This window comes from Mobula birostris, chromosome 32 (assembly GCF_030028105.1).
Source record: "Mobula birostris isolate sMobBir1 chromosome 32, sMobBir1.hap1, whole genome shotgun sequence".
Lineage (NCBI taxonomy): Eukaryota > Metazoa > Chordata > Chondrichthyes > Myliobatiformes > Myliobatidae > Mobula > Mobula birostris.
Genome location: NC_092401.1, coordinates 14,715,076 through 14,733,889, shown reverse-complemented (window position 1 = coordinate 14,733,889; position 18,814 = coordinate 14,715,076). Strand labels below are relative to the sequence as shown.

At 40.0% G+C, this 18,814-nt stretch overlaps 1 protein-coding gene across 10 annotated transcripts in view; it reads left to right on the top strand.

Annotated features, from left to right (window-relative positions):
* LOC140191247 (EVI5-like protein) overlaps positions 1-18,814 on the top strand; it is a 265,130-nt gene that overhangs the window by 44,429 nt on the left and 201,887 nt on the right. For 9 of the 10 annotated variants that reach the window (XM_072248473.1, XM_072248481.1, XM_072248479.1 and 6 more), the window contains one exon: positions 17,678-17,849. In XM_072248473.1, coding sequence (XP_072104574.1) covers positions 17,722-17,849 — 128 coding nt within the window. In that variant the 5' untranslated portion in view covers positions 17,678-17,721. Of the gene's footprint in view, positions 1-993; positions 1,082-17,677; positions 17,850-18,814 lie in introns of those variants that run through there. The other variant, XM_072248474.1, reaches the window with a different exon arrangement.

The following is an 18,814-nucleotide window of genomic DNA, read 5'->3' as shown; positions in this document are numbered from 1 at the left end:
GATGGGCCAATGTTCAGCTTGCTGCTGTGCAAAGCTTACTCATCTCTGTGCTGAACTGAGGCTGTAGCCTGCAACTAACTGGCTCCTGGATCGGTTGTGACTGGCTTTGTGGCTGTGGACTCATTTTCATGAGCTTCAGTTCTGAACATTATTTGTTTATTTTTATCGTTTGCGTGATTTGTTTTTCTTTCTGATCATCGGGTGTTTGGCAATCACTGCAATCAGTAGTCTGTAACTTACCTTTTGGAGTCGAGCTTTTGAACCACCTGTACAACCTTGCATTTTTGTGGTGAGAAATGAAGTCTCGAAGGTGCAGGATGGTTGCGTTAAGGCCTTTTTTTCACGGGTTCTATTGGGTTTCTTTGGTTTGTGGCTGCCTGTAAGGAGAGAATCTCAAGGTTGTATATATTATACATTCTTTGTACTTAGAACTTTAATGTTTCATTGCTGCTTAGGCACAGGAACATTGCCAAGTGACTACAAAACATCAAACATAACAAACGAATTATGTCCTTGGATTGAGCCAGCCCTTTATAAATAAATGCATGAAGGTTCACTACCATGGGAGATGGTCATTAACTGTCCTTGGTACAGCATGCATGGTAGTGTAGCGGTTCGTATAACGCAATTTCTTCGCCAGCCAACAACTCGGGTTCAATTCCATCATACTCTGTAAGAAGTTTGTACATTCTCCCTGTGACCTTACGGGTTTCTGCCAGGTGTGGTGTGGGCTTGTTGGGCCAGAAGGGCCTTTTGCTGTTCTGTATCTCTAAATATAAATAACTGAACAGCTGTAAGAATGGAGATGGCATGTGAAACAGTAACCATTTTTCCATGCATTGCTTCACTATGCAGAACCTGGCTACCTGGAGGAGCTCAGCAAAACAGACAGCATCTATAGAGGGGAATTAATGGTTGACATTTTGGGCAGAGACCCTTCATCAGGACTGGAAAGGAAGAGGGTAGAAGCCTTCAATGATGTCCTCACCCATATCTCCATTCTTCTCCGCACATCTGCCTTCACCTTATCCTCCTGTTCCGTGCTACCAACATGGCCTCCTCCTCACTTTCAGAAACAATGGTGAGAGAAATATTAACAGTGATTGGGGGATTGCATGGTCGAGTACCTTTGCTCTGTCCACCAGAAAAGTCAGGATTTCTCGGTGGCCACCAATTTGAATTCAACTTCCTATTCCCATTCCAACATGTCAGTCCATGGCATCCTCTACTGCTGTGATGAGGCCACACTCAGGTTGGAGGACACCTCATATTACGAATTGGTAGCCTCTAGCCTGATGGCATGAGCACTAATTTCTCTAACTTCCAGCACTATCTCTATTTCTCCTTCTTTCTTTTTCCTTTCCCCATTCTGGTTCCCCTCTCACCCCTTGTCTTCTCACTTGCCCTTCATCTGGTGCCCTTCCTCCTTTCCTTTCTTCCATCGTCTTTTGTCCTGTCCTATAAAATTTCTCTTTCTTCAGCTCTCTACCTCTTTTGTCTATAATTCCTAGCTTCTTACTTCATCCCTCCTCTCCCACCCATCCACCTTCCCCTTCATCTCGTCTCACTCCTTCCTCTGCCCCCTCCCACCTTATTCTGGCTTCAGCCCCTTTTTTTCCAGCCCTGTTGAAGGGTCTTGGCCCAAAATACCTGACTTGAGTTATCCTAGCATTTTGTATGTGTTGCTCAGGATTTCTAGCATCTGGGTAATCCCTTGTGTTTATAGAACCAAGGTTTCGGGTTTGGCTCAGACATAAAGTCATAAGTTCTTAACTTTCTGTGGTTAGATCGTGCTTTAATTTTGTATCTGAACATGCTTGTTGTGCATGGACATGCCCAAGAACAATAATTATTGCCGTTGTGTAACATTGGCTGTCAGAAAACTTAGAAATAGTGGTGAGAGAATTATTGATAGGCACTTGAAGATTACTGACTCATTTAGGAGAGCTGCCTTTTGTTAAGCAAGTAATGATTGACTAGTCAGATTTAGATTTTTAAGAGAATGAAATGTTGATCAAGGTCATGTGGTAAATATTGATTAGAAAGACTTTGGTTGAGTCTTCTGCAAAGTATTGAAACTTACGAAGTTGAAGGTTCAGCAGTAGATGAATAGCAAATTGGTTTTGAAATTGACAAGATTTTGTTTTAAGATACTTCACCGGCAAGCAAAGCTAACATTGGAAAGAATAGTTTCAGAAGAGATTTCCTGTTCAAGATGAAGATGGGAGGAATTTCATGTTTGGTGGATTGTAATAATTTGAAATGTTCTGCCATGTACAACTCTGGAGACGTAACTGAAGCTGTCCAAGGCCTCCATACATTTTAGGTCTATAGGGAGTCAAGGGTCAAGGAAAATAGTTGTTTTTACTAAATGCCCACTAACAGCTCCTGCTCTTTATGTCATCTCATTCTTAATGGCAAAAAGCCAAGTGCTTTTGAATGATTACGTTTTTTAGATTGGTTGAGAGTATGCTGTGCAGGAGTCAGTACTGGTGTCACCTGTACATTAGTTACTTGGACATTGGTATACAAGGTCCTGTTTCCAAATTTACATTTGACACCAAACTAGGAGAATAAAGAGGATAATCTGCAAGAAGATAAACGATGCAAGATGACAGAAAAGGTAGAGATGCAGCAAAGGGAGTTCAACACAGAGCCATCCATAGAAAGAGAAACTTGGCAAAAAGAATGTGGGGGGCGCAACATAGACTGAGCGTGACTATTTAAATAAATCCAAGCAAGTGGCAGTACATTTTATGAGAGCAGTTACTAGAGCAAATGGAATCCTGGGATTTAAAATAGAAACTTAAATACAAAAAATAGAGAAATTCATGCTGAAACTTCTTAAAATACCAGAATATTGTGTTCAATTCTGGTCATCGCCCAGAAGGATAAAGGAAGGAAACAAGACTTACCAGAATGGTTACAAAAATACGAGATGTTATGTGCAAGATTAAACTGGAAAAGTTGCAGTTGTTTTCCTTGTAGCAAAGAACAGATGAGTGGAGTTTTGAAGTAAATGTACTGTCCATGATCGTGATTAGTTTAAATACACACAGGAAAGCTTTTACAGTGAGCAGGCGAATCAGGCCAACGGCATAGATTTAAAGTCTGTGTAAACTATGTTTAATTTGATCAGATGTAAACAGACATCTTAGAGCTGTAAAGTAAATACTGGATGTGGAGTATGGATAAAGAATTTATTGTTTGTTTATGCCCCTGAGATGCTGTCAACCTATGAAGTTGGAGATCTTATTGAGTAGTTCCTTCTGTATAGAAAATTAAGTGACATATTTACTGCTGGCATCATGTGTCAATCAGTACCCAGCTCAACCATTGTAATAACTTGAAGTTTTCATCTTGATGCTGTCATCTTTTCATGATTCATTTAATTCTGACATTTCAGAAGTCAGTAAAATTCAGTATATTTACAGCACTGGACTCCCTTTACAGGTTTGGCTATTCAGAACAGACATTTGATTATAGGCACCCCCCCCCACCCATTTATGGCTGTTCAGGTAACATAAGTCTATCCTTATAGAATCAGCAAGTCACTACCAAATTATTTGAGCTATAGGATAAAAATTCACACTCAAAATTTGTATTCAAAACTTAACAAATAAACACTATATTTTTCCATCTTGCATTCCTTGATATATGTGCAGATGATGTGGCAGATGTTGGCACGTGGCCAAGTGGTTAAGGCGTTCGTCTAGTGATTTGAAGGTCGCTAGTTCGAGCCTTGGCTGAGGCAGCGTGTCGTGTCCTTGAGGAAGGCACTTAACCACACATTGCTCTGCGATGATACTGGTGCCAAGCTGTATGGGTCCTAATGCCCTTTCCTTGGACAACATCGGTGGCGTGGAGAGGGGAGACTTGCAGCATGGGCAACCGCTGGTCGTCCATACAACCTTGCCCAGGCCTGTGCCCTGGAAACCTTCCAAGGTGCAAATCCATGGTCTCATGAGACTAACGGATGCCGATGTGGCCTTGCATTGTGTAAGGACACAATGTGGTCTGTTTTCTAGGAACACAGCAATGCCTCCACCCATATGAGTGGGTTGCCTCAAGTCAGATAATTTCAATTAACTGTTTATCTTTTTTGGAAAGAAATATCACCAATATTTCCAAGAAATAAGGTAGGTTTTAGACCCACTGTTTCCGTTTAAAGTCACTTGATATCAATGTTACTGCTTCGCCAGTTTAAAAAGGAGAAGTTGCATTTTTTTTATAGTGCGTTTTGGATTCCTTCAGAGTATCCCTCAGGACTCTGCAGCTAAGAAGGGTCCTGGCCCAAAACATCAACTGTTTATTCATTTCCACTGATGCTGCCTGATGACATTTTGTGTGTCTTGCTTACAGCTGAGTATTTTGCTGTTTTAAGTACCTTAAAGTTTAAAAAATGGCAAGCAGTAATGTGAAAATGTCCTGGTCATCTGTTTAAAAGAAATTGAAATACTGGCTCAGATGTAGTCAACTTCTGACATTCAAAAGACTTTGTGACATCCCGGCATCTCTAATTGTTGCCTTTGAATTTGTGAGCTGAAACTAATTACAATGTAGTACAGTTTCAAGTTGGTCTTGGAAGTTTGGGTTTAGTTGGAGCTACCTGATAAGCCAAGCTCAGGCAACAAATGATGATCCCTTAAGCTGCCACCATTCAGCTATGTGAATTCGAGCCATAGCAGGTCTTGAATTGGAAACGTCCTCTTTCTCCCTCTCCCATCAGTAGTTGCCGTACTTCACAAAAGCATTATGAAACAGAAGTTTGAAACCAAGACCCAAAGTATGCAGATGGTTGGTAAGACTAGGTCTGCAGTACTCTGGGCAAATTTGCAGGGATATATATGCATTAGAGACAGATTTCATAAGGTTGATTCATAGGATGTCGATGTTTTATTTTACTGAACTTACTTCTGAGTTCTGATTCATAGAAATATACTGTGTTGGGCATCATTTTGCATATGTCCAAGCTCATATAGATATTCTAGTTTATGATCCTCTGCCACATTTTCAGGTAGTGAATTCCAGACCCTAAACTCTCCTTTGGGTGGGAAAAAAAATCTCCTCAATTATCTATTTGATCTATCAATTGGAGGGATCGAAATTATTCTTTTTTTCCCTCTGATCAATTTATTATAAATCTCAGTTATAGATCTCCTGAGCCTTCTCTCTTTCAAAGAAAACAATGTCTGCCTATCCAATGTCCTCAGTTCTGACAAAATCCACGGTACTCTCCTCTGAACCCCTTCCAATGCTGTGCATCCTTTTTTGAACTGCATTTTTGCTTAATGTTCTGACACAACTGCTTTGCCTTGATCAAAATAGGGAAGTATCCTGATTGGGACCTGAATCGCCTCCACCCTCGGTGATTTCTGGCGATGTACTCAGACAGTCCTATATTAATATGGTTCTCAATGTAGTGTAATTTATTGTGTATTCCCTTTGTTGTTTGCTGTCCCAGAGGCATTATTATGCGCTTCTCTGGATTGAATTCATCACCACTGTTCTGTCCTTTTTGCAGTCCTCTAATAACCTAAACCTCTCAGTCAAATGGCAGTTTTATGTTTCTGCTAACTTCTTAAAAATATTTTTTCATCTAATTTTTAACCTTGGATTTAAGTTTAAACATTGATTTTATATATATGTGTATGACTACTTAAAGCAAGAGCCTTGTTTATTGAACATTGTACCTTAAAGTTACTAAAATACCTCCCGACCAATATATACTTCCCCGCATCTTGACACGCTTCAATGGATCTCATATGTGTTCAGTTTACTTCTCAGAAGCTATATGAATTCTCTAAGGGTTGAATAAAACAATGTACAACAAACACGATTCTCATCCATTATGCTTTTAATGGCTTAAAATCATTAATTTACTCAATGCAACCTTGCTTTAACAAATCCATTTGATTTGTGCCTTTTCTAAATGACAGATATACTGTCCCTTGGAATTGTTTCCAGTACTTTATCCACATTCAGTGTTAGGCCAACTGCCCAGTAATTACTCATTCTATCCTCTTTCTCCGTTGTTAAACAAAGCTTTCACATTAACTGCTTTCTAGTCCGTGGGCAATGTGTCTTTTGCCAATGAAGATTGGAATATAATGGTCAGATCTTATGCTTTCTTTCTCCAATATCACGCTTAATGATCTGCAAAATATGTAATTCAGGCTTTCTAAATTCTTGATATTTCTTTCTTTGTAGAGGATGATGTATTTAATACATCATAATATTTACTTTTAGTATTAATGTTTACTTTTCAATTACAATATCTGCATTACCTGTCCTGAGGATTCATTAAAAACCTGGTGTGCTTCCACGTTTGTATAACCATTTCTCTTGATCGATAAGAGAACAATATTTCAGGGAGGAGCAGTGTAGTTATCATTTAGTGTTCACACGATACTCTTCACTCATAAAATATCACTTTACATTATATGGTCATTATCACATTGGCTTTTTGCAGAAGCTTGTCATGTGCTGATTACTTCTGTGCTTGCTACTTTGAAACAGTGACTCTTGCACGTCTGTTGTTTGCATTTCACAAACTGTATCACAGGTACAGTACATCACATTCTAGAACAGCTGCTCTTTTGGTTCTATTAATTGGATGTGTGAAAAGACTTATAACTTGAACATTTTTTATAAACTTAGCAACGACATCTTTTATAAGTCAACTGATTCCTACAGTTATCTTGACTATACCTCTTCCTACCCTGTCTCCTGTAAAAATGCTATTATCTTTTCTCAGTTCCTTCGTCTCTGCTGCATCTGTTTCTGGGATGCAGTTTTCCTTTCCAGGACATCTCCTTCTTCAAAGAACAGGGTTTCCCTTCCTCCACGTTAGATGCTACCCTTGCCCACATCTCCTCCGTTCCCTTAAAACATCCGCGCTCACCCGATCTTCCTGCCACCCTTACAGTGATAGATTTCCTCTTGTCCTTACCTATCATCTCATGAGCCTCCACTCCAATACATCATCCTCCACAATTTCCATAATCTCCAAAGGGATCCTATCACCAAACATATCCACATTTGCACAAATCCTACACTTATTTTATTCTATCCATGTACAGGCAGCTCCCTTAGATTCCAACACTCATCTGTACATGCATTTGGGATGTAGGGTTAGACTAGAAATGTCAAAAGAAATCCTGCAAATCTTGGGGAAACAAGAGGAACCCTATCCCCAGTAGGGTGGCAAGAAGATGGGGTAAGAGCAGATATGCGTGAAGTGGAAGAGATGAGATTGAGGGCATTATCATCTGGTATGGAGGGACCACTGTACAGGATCCAAAAAAGCTGCCGGAAGTTGTAAACACAGCCAGCTCTATTGTGGGCTCTAGTTTCCCCAGCATCAAGGACACTGTCAAAAGGTGAAGCCTCAAAAAAAGCAGCATCCATCATTAAGGACCGCCAACACTCGGGATATGCCCTCTTCTCATTGCAACCATCAAGGAGGAGATCCAGAAGTTTGAAGACAGACACTCAACGTTTCAGGAGAAACTTATTCTCCTCCACAAAAGATTTCTGAATGGGCAATGAACTCACGAACACTACCTCAGTATCTTTACTTCCTCTCTTTTTGAACTACTTATTTAATATATTTTTAATATACAGAATGTATACTTATAATTGAACTACTGCCTATGCAAAACAACAAAATTCAGGACACATGCCAATGATATTAAACCTGATTTTGAAACTTCAGAGCACTGGTACTGGAGGCAGTGAATGTTTAGGTTGTTGGATGGTGCCAGTGCAGCAGACTTTGCTCTAGGTAGTATTGTGCTCTCTGAGTGATTTTCAAGTAAGTGGATCACATCACGTTCCAGACTTGTATCCTCACAGATGGTGGGTTGGCATCAGAAGGTCATCTGAAACATCATGTCCTCTCGGTGGAATTTCAGGCCTCCTTTAGGCCTACATTCCATTAGTCATTTTTGATATTCTCTTATTCCCAACAATTGTTCAATTATGTAAAATCCTTTGGTTTATACGGTTTTAATTTCTTGTCTTTAGTGAAACATTCCAATTTCTCTCTATCCAATTAGAATTGGTTGACCCAGTGCTGCTTTACCTGTGTTCTTTGCTTCCTTCTAGTCATAAAGGCCCACAAATCAATCCTCTTTCACATGGTTTGTCTTCCTGAGCTTTCATATGTAACAATAGCTCTCAGTCTACATTTTGTGCTTAGTTGCTGTAGCATTTGATTCACCACATAATTATTTAAGAGGAAACACAAGAGACTGTGTGTGAAACTGTGGGAGAGAGGACAGCCTAAATCCAGTGTGAAGACAAAAGGAATTGTAAATCCTGTAATCTGGAGCAACAAATTGCTTGCTGAAGGGACTCAGCAGGTTAAGCAACATATGTGAGGAATGAAAAAATATGTCAGTGGGAAGGTAGTCAGTATGAAGTACAGAGGAGGGTGCTGAGACCATTTAAATCCATGCTTTACCCTGCAGTATTTGTTGAATGCCTGCTTTCATCAGCATGCAGTTATCTGATTAATGCAGTAAGCATTCCAAGCGTAATATGGCAAAAAAAAAGCTGGAGCCTACAAATGAATATCCCTTTAATGGCAATACAATAGTTAATGCAGGAAAATTTGTTCTCCGTTTGTATAATAGACCAGATCACAACAATTTCCATTGTATCCAGGGGCTGGGGCTATGCACACAATGTTTTATTTTATGGAAGATGTAATCTTTAGTACATCGGTATTCAAAATAGTTTCACTGTGTACTTGCCCTTAGTATGAAACTGTCCACCCCCACATGATGGGAGAGTAGCAATTGCACAATTTGACCAAAAAGTCTTAGTTTGCAGAAGAAACCTAAAAATGACACCTGGTTTCCTTATTAAATTGAGTGTAGTCTGTTAATTGGTGTTGAAGAAATAGCACTCTATTTGTGCTTTCAGTTGAAAAGTCGTTATTTGCTGTCAATGCATTACAGAATATCTGGTTATTGCACTGCACAGTAGGTGAGAAAGTGTACAGTAATTAGGAAAGCTAACAAAATGTCCTTTTTTTTTGCTTGGGGAACTGAATAAGAGGTTAGATGTCACTTACAGTACTTTTGAATATTGGTGAGACCATAGCTGGAATGCAGAATGTTGGCTTGTTATTAATAGAAGGAGGTAAATGTGCTGATGGTAGTTCAGAGAAGACATATGACTATTACCTAGAATGAGTTGATTGTCTGATGAGAAAAGGTAAAGCAGAGTAGGTTTGAATCTACTGGATTCTGAATGTGTGAGAACACCCAGTACCCTGAGAGATTCTGACAGAGTAGATAAGGAGAGGATGTTATCAACCGTTGACAAACAACAGAGTCACTACTTAAAAATATATTATAACATATTTAAAATAGAGATGGGGCATATTTTTATTTCCCCTCAAAGGGCAGTGAGTGTGTCTTCTGATCTTGTGAGAAGCTTGAGAAGAAATTGCAGAGAATCTTGCAGAGACATTTGCTTCATCTTTAGCCGCAGGTGAAATTCCAGAAAACCAGAGGGTGGCTAATGTACCATTATTTAAGAAAGGCAGCAAAGACAAGTACAGGCTGGTGAGTCTTAATATCAATGGTAGGTCAGTATCTGGCAGAGATTCTGAGGGAGAAAATCTATCAACATTTGAATTGAAAAGGCCTGATTAAAGTTTTGTGTGTGAGAAATTGTGTCTAATGAATCTCTTTTGAGTTTTTTAAAGAGATAACCAAGAGGATAGATGAAGATGAAGAACAACAGATGTTGTTTATATGACTTTAACAAAGCCTTTGACAAAGTACCACATGGTAGTCTATTCTGGAAGGTCAGATTGCTAATTGGATTTGGCCCCCACACACTGCTGGTGTTAGGACCATTGTTGTTCATTTTTCATTAACTGGATGCAAGTGTATCATAAGGAATTGTTAGTAAGTTTGTGGAATTCTACTGAAGTAGATGGGATCATTGACACTGAAGAAAGCTATTAAACATTACTCGGGGGGGCTCATAATCAAATATGTAAGTGGACTGAGGATTGGTAAATGGCTTTCAGTTTGGATAAATGCAAAATGCAAAGTTGCATTTTGGAAAATCAAACCAGGGCAGGACTTGTACAGTAGGATGGTTGGGCCTTGGGGTATGTTGTGAAACAGATCTCCCGAGTAGATATACATTGTTGATGTCACAAATAGACAGGGTGGTGAAGAAAGTGCTAGCATACTATGTTCATCAGTCAAGACACTAGGACATAATTTTATAGCTATTTAAAACATTGGTGAGAACTCACGTGGAGTATTGGTAATACCTGTAAGAAAGGCATCATTAACTGGCAAGAGTGCAGAGAAGATTTACAAATATACTGCTCGGGCTTGAAGGAGAGCGAAAACTAGAAGGCTGAGGTTGAGAGGTGAATAATTTTGAAACATGAGGGGCAGTTTCATTTTCCACAAAAGGTGATGTATATAGTCACCAGAGAATGTGGTTGCAGAACAAGTCCCTGTGCAGTCCATTTATTTTTGTCTGCTCTTTGTATACGTTCTACTTTGTTTCATTTTCTGCAAGTTTCAGCTTCAAACTTGAATTGGTCTGGTGTATGTCAGCCCCTGCAATAGTGGTAACACGGTTTGTTCAGCCAGGCAAGTTTCTGTTTAGATGCTGTAATTTTGTTCACATTCACTTTCATTCTTCACTGCAACTCAATTGCATCTCTGGCTGTGGATTCCAGTGATACAGTGGTTTCAAGTGCTGTTCCAAATGTGAGTTGTGCTTCAGTTAGGAGTCATTTTTGAACGATTTCTTATATGATTCCACAAACTAAACAATCTCTCAGTCCATTCTTCAGCTCATCACTGAACCAATAATGCTTGGACAATCTCTTCAATTCAGCTGTGTATGCTGAAATGGACTCCCTTTCCTTTTGACACCACGTATGAAACCTAAAGAGTTGTGCGATCAAAAATGGTTTTGGTTCTAAATGTTCATGCATTACTTTCATGATATCAGCAAAGCTCATTTCAGCTGGTTTGGTTGGAGCAGTCAAACTGGATGTTCTTCCACCAATTGCACTCAGCAAAACTGGCGCTTGTTTCTCATTGTCTATTCCATTTGCTTTAAAATACTACTCAATCTGTTCAGTATACAACATCCAATTACCTGTTGTGCAATCAAATGCATCTATCTTTCTGATGTAGCTGGCCATTTCTGCATTTTTATAAAAATTATTATTATCATCATCATCACCCAGTACTTATTGCTTATGAACCTGTGAATTTCGTCCATTTTCCACTTTTTTTAAGCTGGATCATCCTGCTGTGCTTTTTTAAAAAATCTTGAACGTCTCTCTCCCTCTTGTGAAGAAAAAACATTGTGCTGTGCTTCAGCAGGTGGTAGTCACCTTGGGTTTGTTTTAAAACTTGCTCGTCACCAATATTATGTCACAATTAAGTTTCTGTGAAGACAAGCAATCAACTGATTGATAATTATATTAAAGCTAAGCATTCGGAGGACACACCACAGGTGAACAGCGCACTGATGATGTCACCTCGTATGGTGATGAAATAATTGCAAATGGATTGTCAAGGTCAGAGAGCAACTTAACCTAACAATGTGATTGAACCTTTGGAAGAGATGAGAAAAAAAAATCCTCTTTGGATGTTAGCTAAAGCTGAAGCATATGGAAATGAATGTAAGTTATTGATCTAAGTAGGAAATTGGCTGAGAAGTAAAAGGCAGAGAATAATGGATATGTACTTGAATTAGCAGGATGTGTTGAGTGGTGCCTAGTGGAAATCTGTGTGAGTTAGCGGAAAGTGTCAGATTAAAAAGCTTGCTGCTGATATGGCAATTGGCAATCCATTTGTGAGCAGTAAAATGAAATCATTAAATTACGAGGAGACATTAAAATTGGTGAAAATTTTGGCAAATAGTTTTCAATCTAGGTAAGATTCTCCAAATTGGGTCTAAAAGGAAAAGAACATGGTTCTTTCTCTATCATGATAAGTATTAAACATTCAAAGGGAATTGGGTCTCCATAGATACAGACCCTCAACCTGCAGAAAGTCAAAATAACAATTGGAAATTTGGACAGCATCTAGAGATATAGCTGATTCCCATCTTCAACAACAATGATTGATTAGGTATGGAGAGAATCTGTGTTAACTAATGGTTTTCTTTGTTGGTTCAATTTAAAATAAGCATGCGATTCATGTAGCTTGGTTAAAAATAAGCATACAATTTATATATAATTAACTAGCCATATGCACACCCATGAGATTTACCTAATGCCTCCTGAACTATCAATCAAAATAGAAAAGTTGAGGAGTTCATGCTTGCCAGATGCCCCCTTGATCCTGGCTTAATCTCCACACGTCTGATACATGCTCATCCACTTCCACAATGATCACTGTCTGAGTTTTCTGCTGATGTTACATGCAGAATTCTCCATTCTTATTCTCTTTCCTCATTGGTTTGAATTGTTGTTTTAATTTTATTGTTTCTGTCCCATCTGGCCAGCCTTAGATTTAACCCAAGGCTACAGGCAGCATTGCCCTATTGCTTTTTCACCAAATAGACTTGTGCATAATGTCATTCTTTTTTTTTTGTTTAACCCAAAGTCAAGTTGATTCAAATTATTTCCAGCTATCTCATGTCAGCTCATTACCTCTGTTCACAGACTGTTCCACTAAGTTTCCAGTCAACTCAGGTTCAGACTATATGGAGGTTCGGGCACAATCCCCATTTAGCAATGCCTGGAGGACTACAAGAGCTTGAAGTACCCCAATTTTGGAAGGGCTGTATTGGCACGTAGGTTTGCTGAATGGATAACCTGAATAAATTGGAAGCTGAATGGTGATTTGTTGGGGACTTCAAGCCTGGTTGGGATAGTAAATAAATCAGACATTTTGAAAGTGAAGTTAGCAAACAGTCCTGCCTGTAGAATCCGAAACAAGGGAACATCTGCAGATAGAGGAAATCCAAGCAGCACACGCAAAATGCTTGAGGAACTAAGCAGGCCAGGCAGCATCTGTTCAAAGGAGTTAACAGTCAACAGTTTGGGCTGAGACCCTTCATCAGGATGAAGGACCTTGGCCTGAAGTGCCGACTGTATACTTGTTTCCATAGATGCTGCCTGGCATGCTGAGTTCCTCCAATATTTTGTGTGTGCTGCAGGTAGAACACAAGAGGACTTTGGAATTCTTCTATAAACCTAGAATTTGTAAAGTTTAGTTCACAAAGTTATGGATACAGGTGAAATGAAGACGTGAATTGTGTCCCTAATGCTGCTCAGGCCAATACATAACTTTGAGAAACAAATATCTGGTCAGTAATTGATAACTCTGTAAGTTTGCAGCAGCCACTGTGCACACAGTATTTCCTGCACTTGAGCTTTGTGACAAAGCATCTGATCCATTTTTTCTCTGACAGTTTGGCTATGACAAGTGAGTCATAGGACACAGGAGCAGAATTAGTCCATTTGGCCTGCCGAGACTGCTCTGTCATTCCATCATGGTTGATTTATTATTCCTGTCAACCCCATTCTCCTGCCTTCTCCTGTAACCTTTGACTCTCTGATTAATCAAGAACTCTTAACCTCCGCCTTAAATATACCCTATGATTTAGCCTGCACAGCCATCTCCGGCATTGATCTCCCCAGATTCACCACCCTTAGGCTAAAGACATTTTTCCTCATTTGTTCTAAATAGATGTCCCTCAATTCTGAGTCTGTGCTGTCTGGTCCTAGATTCCCCCACTAAAGGAAACATGCTCTCCACATCCACTTTATCCATACCTTTCAATATTCAAAAGGTTGTAATGAAATCTGCCCCCCCTCATTTTCCTAACCTCCAATGAGTACAGGCTCAGAGCTATCAAACACTCCTCATATGTTAACCTTTTCATACCTGGCATCACTCCTATGAACCTCCTCTGAACACTCTCCAATGCCAGCATATCTTTTGTTAGATAAGGGGCCCAAGACTGCTCACAATACTTCACAAGTACAGCCTGACCAGTGCCTTATAAAGTCTGATCATTACATCATTGCTTCTGTATTCTAGTCCTCTCAAAATGAATGCTAACATTGCATTCGCCTTCCTTACCACTAACTCAATCTGCAAGTTAACCTTTAGAAAATCCTGCACAAGGACTTCTGCTTTTTGAATTTTCTCCCCATTTCAAAACTAGTCCAAGTCTTTATTCCTTCTGCCAAAGTGCACGTCCCTGTATTATATTCCATCTGCCACTTCTTTGCCCATTTCACCAATCTGTCTAAATTCTTTGGCAGATTCCTCAACACTACCTGCCCCACCACCTATTTTCATATCGTCTGCAAGCATGCTACAAAGCCATCAATTCCTTCATCCAAATCTTTGACATAAAAGTGAAAAGAAGCAGTCCCAACAATGAATCCTTGCCACCAGCACCCAACCAGAAAAGGCTATATTTATTCCCCTATTTGCCTTCTGCTAGTCAGATAATCCTCTATCCATGCTAGTTCCTTTCTGGTTCCCATGAGTTTTTATCTCGCTAATTAGCCTCATGTGGCACCTTATCAAAAGCTCCTCTCCCCCCCCCCCTTATCAAAGGCCTTCTGAAGATCCAAGTAAATAACATCCTTTGTTTATCCTCCTTGTTATTTCCCTCAAAGAATCCCAAAAGATTTGTCAGGTAAGATTTCCCCTTAAGAACACCCCTATTGACATCAATGGATCTCGGGTTGAGAGGATGAACATCACTGAGGATCTCACATGGTCTGTACATACCGGCACAACAGCACCTCTTTCACCACAGACAGTTGAAGAAGTTTGGTGTGGGCCCCCAAATCCTAAGAACTTTCTATAGGGACACAATTGACAGCATCCTGACTGGCTGTATAACTGCCTGGTATAGGAATTGTACTTCCCTCATTCGCAGGACTCCACAGAGAGTGGTGCGGACAGCCCAGCGCATCTGTAGATGTGAATTTCCCACTATTCAGGACATTTACAGTGACAGGTGTGTGAAAAGGACCCAAAAAATAATTGGGGACCCAAGTCACCCCAGCCACACACTGTTCCAGCTGCTACCATCCAGGAAACGGTTCCGCAGCATAAAAGCCAGGACCAACAGGTTCCGGGACAGCTTCTTCCACCAGGCCATCAGACTGCTTAACTCATGCTGACACAACTGTATTTCTGTGAAATATTGACTGTCCTGTTAAACATACTATTTATTATAATTTACTATAAATTGCACGTTGCACGTTTAGACAGAGATGTAACGTAAAGGTTTTTACTCCTCGTATATGACGGATGTGAGAAATAAAGTCAATTCAATTTAATTGAATTCAAGATGATTAATATGATGCCCTCTCACCTTATCGCCTTCCTGTGGTGCTCCTCCCACCTTTTCTGTCTGCCACGGCCTTCTGTCCTCTCCTGTCAGACTCCCCATTCTCCAGCCCTGTTTCTCTTTCATCAATCTACTTCCCAGCTCTTTACTTCATCCCTGTCTCTCCTGGTTTCACCTAGTGTTTCTCTCTCACCTCCCCCCACCTTTTGAACCTACTCCTCAGCTGTTTTTTCTCCAGTCCTGCCGCAGGATCTTGGCCTGAAACGTCAACTGTAATTATTTTTTTCCATGGATGGTGCCTGGCCTGCTGAGTTCCTCCAGCATTTTATGTGTGTTGCTTTGATTTCCAGCATCTGCAGATTTTCTCTTGTTTGTTTTAGTTTTCTCTGGGTTCTTTATGATCACATTTAAACCAGCAAAAATTATTATTCTGATAACTGGAGGTCTTCCTCTCCCTGCAGTTTTCAAATCCCTGAAACCAGCTAGCCGTGGTTCTGGACCCCTGTTTCTAATAACATGGCAGTTATGATATGAAGTGCAATGAATAACCATATTAGTCTAATAGTTACAGTGAAGTCAGGGACTGCATTTTGTTTAATTTGTTTATTGACTGATACAACATGGAGTAGGTCCTTCCAGCCCTTTGAGCTACGCCGCCCCAGCAACTCCATAACTGTACTTAACCGTAACCTAATCACGGGACAGTTTACAATGACCAATTCAGCAACCTTGGTACATCTTTGGACTGTGGGAAGAAACTGGAGGACCTAGAGAAAACCCACATCTTTTACAGAGGGAGGATGTACAGAGACTCCTAACAGAATGGCACCGTAATTGAACTCTGAACTACAAATCACCTCGTGCTAACCACTACGCTACTATGGCTCAAGTAATTGGCTAATTTTCAACTCTGGCCATGTGCACAGAGCAAAACCTATTCAATTGCCAATTCAGTGTATTAACTGTATTACAAATCCCAATAGTGATAGAATGCTATATTAATTTAGATTTTTTGACAGTGAAGACATAGTGAGTTATTAATTGTTGATGAGCTCCAAGAATACAGCATTCCTCTTTAGGGCTAAAAAGCCAATATGTGCAATAAACCTCGCCAGTAAGAAATAACTACAAAATGCATAAATGATAAACTGAACCAGGAATAATATATTTGAGATTATTGGTGCAGCATTAACGTTAAGGCAAAACTTCCCAGAAAACACGAATAAAGTGTGATTTAAAAATAAACCCACCCACCTACCCCATTTCCTCCCCCAACCATCAGGAAGAGAGACTCCATTTCCTCCCAGAGTTGGTCTCTCAGCGAGAGAGCTCTGTCTCCATCCAAAGTTCAAAGTTCAAAATTTTGAAATCCAAGGTAAAATTTGTCATCAGAGTATATACTTGTCACCACATACAACCCTCAGTTTCTTTTTCTGTGGGCTTTCTTACCAAATTTATAGAACAGTAAATGTAACTAGGATCGATGGACAACAAACTGCGCAAATGCAGATATAAGTAAATAGCAATAAATAACAAGCATGAAGTAACAAGATAAAGAGCCCTTAAAGTGAGACCATCAGTTGTGGGAACACTGGAAGTAGAATGAGTCTTGTTATCCCCTTTTGTTCAAGAGCCTGATGGTTGAGGAGTAAGAACTGTTCTTGAACCTGGTGGTGCGAGTCCTGAGGCTCCTGTACCTTCTACCTGATGGCAGGAGTGAGAAAAGAGCATGGCCTGGGTGGTGAGGATCTTGGAATGTGGCTGCTGCTTTTCTACGTCAATTTTTCATGTCAATGTGCTCAGTGGTTGGGATTTTACCTGTGGTGTAGTGGGCCACAATCCACTACCTTTTGTAGGATTTTCTGCTCAAAGGGTTTGGTGTTCACATACCAGGCTGTGATGCAGCCAGTCAGCACACTTTCCACCACATCAATGGAAGTTTGCCAAGGTTTTTGATGCCGTGCCGAATCTCCGCAGGCTCGTGAGGAAGTAGAGGCACTGTCGTGCTTTCTTTGCAATTACTTCTGTGATGCATAATCCAATGTGCTGAAAAAACATTGGTGGACCTAAATCACAGGAAGAACCAGCTCCTAATATGAAGGGTCTGCTCCAGCAGTGAGCAGGCATTCAGAAAGTTATTGGCTTGATGATTGGTGTGTGTAATTAAAGAAGTAGTGCTGGATTCTGAGATGCTAGCTGTAATACAGAAAGGCAGATTTTTTTCTCTGGTACTTGGGTGGTCAATTCAAGTAATTTGTCATTTTTTACTGTATCTAGTTTAATGAACTCGCTGGTCCCTGAGTATGCATTTCATCAATTTGTTGCCAACATTCACCCCTTTCTCTTCTAGATAATACAAATCTTGCTGCCATACAGTTCTTTACCTTCTGATGGATGAAGACCCTAACACTGCAAACCCTTGTTCCCATGGCAAGTCCTGCAGTCAGCCCCGACTCTTCCTCTTCTGATAACCTCAGTCCAGATGAATTGGAACTACTGGCAAAGTTAGAAGAGCAAAACAGGTGAGGGCAACATTTAACATAATGTAAAGCAATGTTTTTTTTATCAATACTATAGCAGGGATCTTACAAAATACCATGCTTTATTTGGAACTACTTTTTCTTGTTATAGGTAAGCCAGACTCTTTAATATTCTGGGACTTGAGTCTTCCTTGCTTTGGCCTGAGAACTGATTTTAATTGGAAAACACTAAATGCAGGCACTAGATATCTGAAATAATGCTGAAAATACTGGAAACATTCAGCAAGGTGATTAGCATCTATAAAAAGAGTAACTATGCTTCAGGCTGAATACCCTGCATTAAAACCATTTTAATAATCAGTGTTCAACGTGAAATGTTACCCATCTTTCTTTTTCCCACAGATTCTGCCTGAGCTGCAGAATGGTCCACTATTTTCTGTTTTTATTTAGGAATAAAAAGACCTCTTTTTGATCTCTCAAGTGAAAGGTTATATCTGCATATGGGTTATTTTTGAGGCCTCTTTACTAGCTTGAGGGCTTAATTATATTACTAGATGCAATGAAATATAGAATATTGAACGGTACAGCACAGGAACAGGCCTGTTGGCCCACCGTTGTCTGCCGAATCAATTAGTGATCAAGTGGTTAACTAAACTAATCTCGATAATCTGCATAATATCCATAGCCTTCCAATCTCCTCACATTCATGTGCCTATTTAAATGTTTCTTAGAAGTCTCGATTGCTTTGGCCTCTACCATCACCCCAGGCAGAGCATTTCACTGTAAAAACAAAAAAAAAAACAACTTGCCCCTCACACTCCCATTGAAATTACCCCATCTCGCCTTAAGTACATGCCCCCTGGTATTAGCTATTGCAACTCTTGGGAAAAGGATAGTTTCTGTACTCTAGGGAACACTTACAGTACGCTGGATGAACTCAGCAGGTCGGGCAGCATCAGTGGAAACGATGAGTCGACGTTTCAAGCCCGAACCCTTCGTTCTATCTG